This window comes from Etheostoma cragini, chromosome 9 (assembly GCF_013103735.1).
Source record: "Etheostoma cragini isolate CJK2018 chromosome 9, CSU_Ecrag_1.0, whole genome shotgun sequence".
Lineage (NCBI taxonomy): Eukaryota > Metazoa > Chordata > Actinopteri > Perciformes > Percidae > Etheostoma > Etheostoma cragini.
The window spans coordinates 15,696,439-15,698,576 of NC_048415.1; the positions used below are offsets into that span (position 1 = coordinate 15,696,439).

Genomic DNA, 2,138 nt, shown 5'->3' on the forward strand with positions numbered 1-2,138 from the left:
CGTCGCACATTCACCCAGGCACTATGTCCTGGCTGCTCAGGAGATGCCGGGGGACGGCTACCAGAGGCTAACTCAGGCCTCCTTGTTTTCTTTGCCAATCTTGTGCTTCCAGAAGATTAAAATGCTGGCTTTGTGCACCTTGTACTGCGACCCTGTGTGTAGTCAAACGTACTTTGTTATTTTTATTAGTCTTTACACTAAGAAGGCGGTGAAGTGTGCAGATCCCAGTGACCGGAAGGTGAAGAGGTTGCTGAGAAAGCTCATGCAGAGACAGAGAACCAAGACCCACCGAACCATGTGGCTCCTTCCTCGTGACAACCTGCCCGTCATGTCAGAGGTACAAGCTACTTTACGGCTTCTTGACCTCCAGCTATACTCTTATACAATAATATTACAACACATTTTATTTATATGTAGCTTTTTCCATGGTACTCAAAGACACTTTACAGTAAAAACAGCACATTTAGCACATTAAAAACAGATGAAGCAACAAGCATGTTAAAAGCAATTAAAACAAAGAAATCAGTAAACAACAGTAGATAATGTAAGACTACTTCATATGGAAGGCTGATCTGAAGAGGTAAGTTTTGATGAGTGATTTGAATGTGCCCAGGTCAGTAGAATCAGGGATGTGTGTGGTGTACGCTCAGACATTTATAGATTTCTTCCTCTTGTGATCATCAGGACAAGAAAGATAACTGGGCAGTTCTTTATGCGGAGTAGCGGAGCGCCGTCAAATGTGGAGGAATACTCATAGTCAAAGTAGGTTTTTTTTCATTGCTGGTTAAATAATGTGTAAAGGTATACCTCTCTTAAATCTCTGTTCTCTTAAATCTCTTATCTATCTTATCTTATTACCTATGTACAGGCCAAGTATACTTTCAGGAGCTCGTCATCCTTACACGGCGCAGCTTGCTGACTCTCCAGTCGTCTAGTGTAACTCTTAATCTACAGTATCCATCTGCCTGGGACCAGACCTGGGCAGCAATACATATTTAAAATGACTTTAGATATTTAAACATGAACTGTGCTTGAAATATTCTCAAACATATGGCTGGGACAGCCTCAACCGAGGAGTATTTACTTGTAAGATAAGTTGAATTGATTTGGTTTTTTTAATGGCTCATACTGTTATTCGCCAGAGTCTGACTGAAAGTGTCTCCCTTTTTCAACATTACCACTTGTGGCTGATGTGAAATCAGTGAAAAAGTTGTAATTAAGCATACAATAAACAAGCAGTGACATGTATAGACTGTTGTGCATCAGCAAGATACTCTATGCTTATTTGTGACTTGTATTCCTTAGTATTCACTGCACACAGTATAGTAGATAGGGTTTCACCAAAGTGCAGTGTGGAGAATATCGGGGAACTTCTCTCTATATATTAACTTTGTTTGGTTCCATCCAGTTGTCTTAAAGTTTAGAAATCCTTCTTCAGGCTTTGACCTGATGTATTTGACTGTTAGACAGGGGAAATCAAAGTGGGATCTGAGAGAAGATTTCAACATGATACAACTTCCTGTGTATCATAAGCAAATGTGTAAAGAGCAAATGTTCCTAATGTTCCTGAAATGTTATCCACTCTTTAAATTGAATGTTTGTACAGTAAACTCAGCATGAAACATGAGTCAATCTGTTAGTAATGAGGCCCTCAGGCATCTACCCAAAATTTAAATATCTACGCATTTGCAGTTCATATTTGTCTATTTCACCAATTGTCCGTCACTAAACTATGCCAAAGTATTCATGATTCAATTCACCACATGGCAAGGCAGTTTAAACTTAGAGGGCTCAGTTGTGGGTGAAGCAAACATGTATTGTATTGTAGAAGAATGCACTGTATGTTAAAACACAGTGTCTCAAGTGAACTATTTTATAAATTAATCTGAAGTAATAACCAAAGCTGCCTCACTGTCTTTTTCTTGGTATCTTGTGTGTGACTGGGTCTTATTCACTGCAAAACACATTCTATTTAGCAATGCTGACTGGCAAGTGAGTGTAAGGCAGCAATATAGCATATACATATGCAGATAGCTGAAGGCCGATAGGGAAGATTCAATGAGTGAAGATACAAATGAGCACAGGCAGACATAGGTAGGCAGGCAGGTACAAAGCCAATAAACATGGCCACAAAGACA

The 2,138-nt window shown here is 39.6% G+C and overlaps 1 protein-coding gene across 2 annotated transcripts in view; it reads left to right on the top strand.

Moving 5' to 3' along the window:
• The window catches only part of ccl44 (chemokine (C-C motif) ligand 44), a 4,140-nt gene extending 2,238 nt beyond the window's left edge, over nt 1–1,902 (top strand). The window contains exons 3-5 of one of the 2 annotated variants that reach the window (XM_034882074.1): nt 190–337; nt 685–766; nt 869–1,902. In XM_034882074.1, coding sequence (XP_034737965.1) covers nt 190–337; nt 685–723 — 187 coding nt within the window. In that variant the 3' untranslated portion in view covers nt 724–766; nt 869–1,902. The remainder of the gene's footprint in view (nt 1–189; nt 338–684; nt 767–868) is intronic. The other variant, XM_034882073.1, reaches the window with a different exon arrangement.
• Nucleotides 1,903–2,138: the final 236 nt, after the last annotated feature.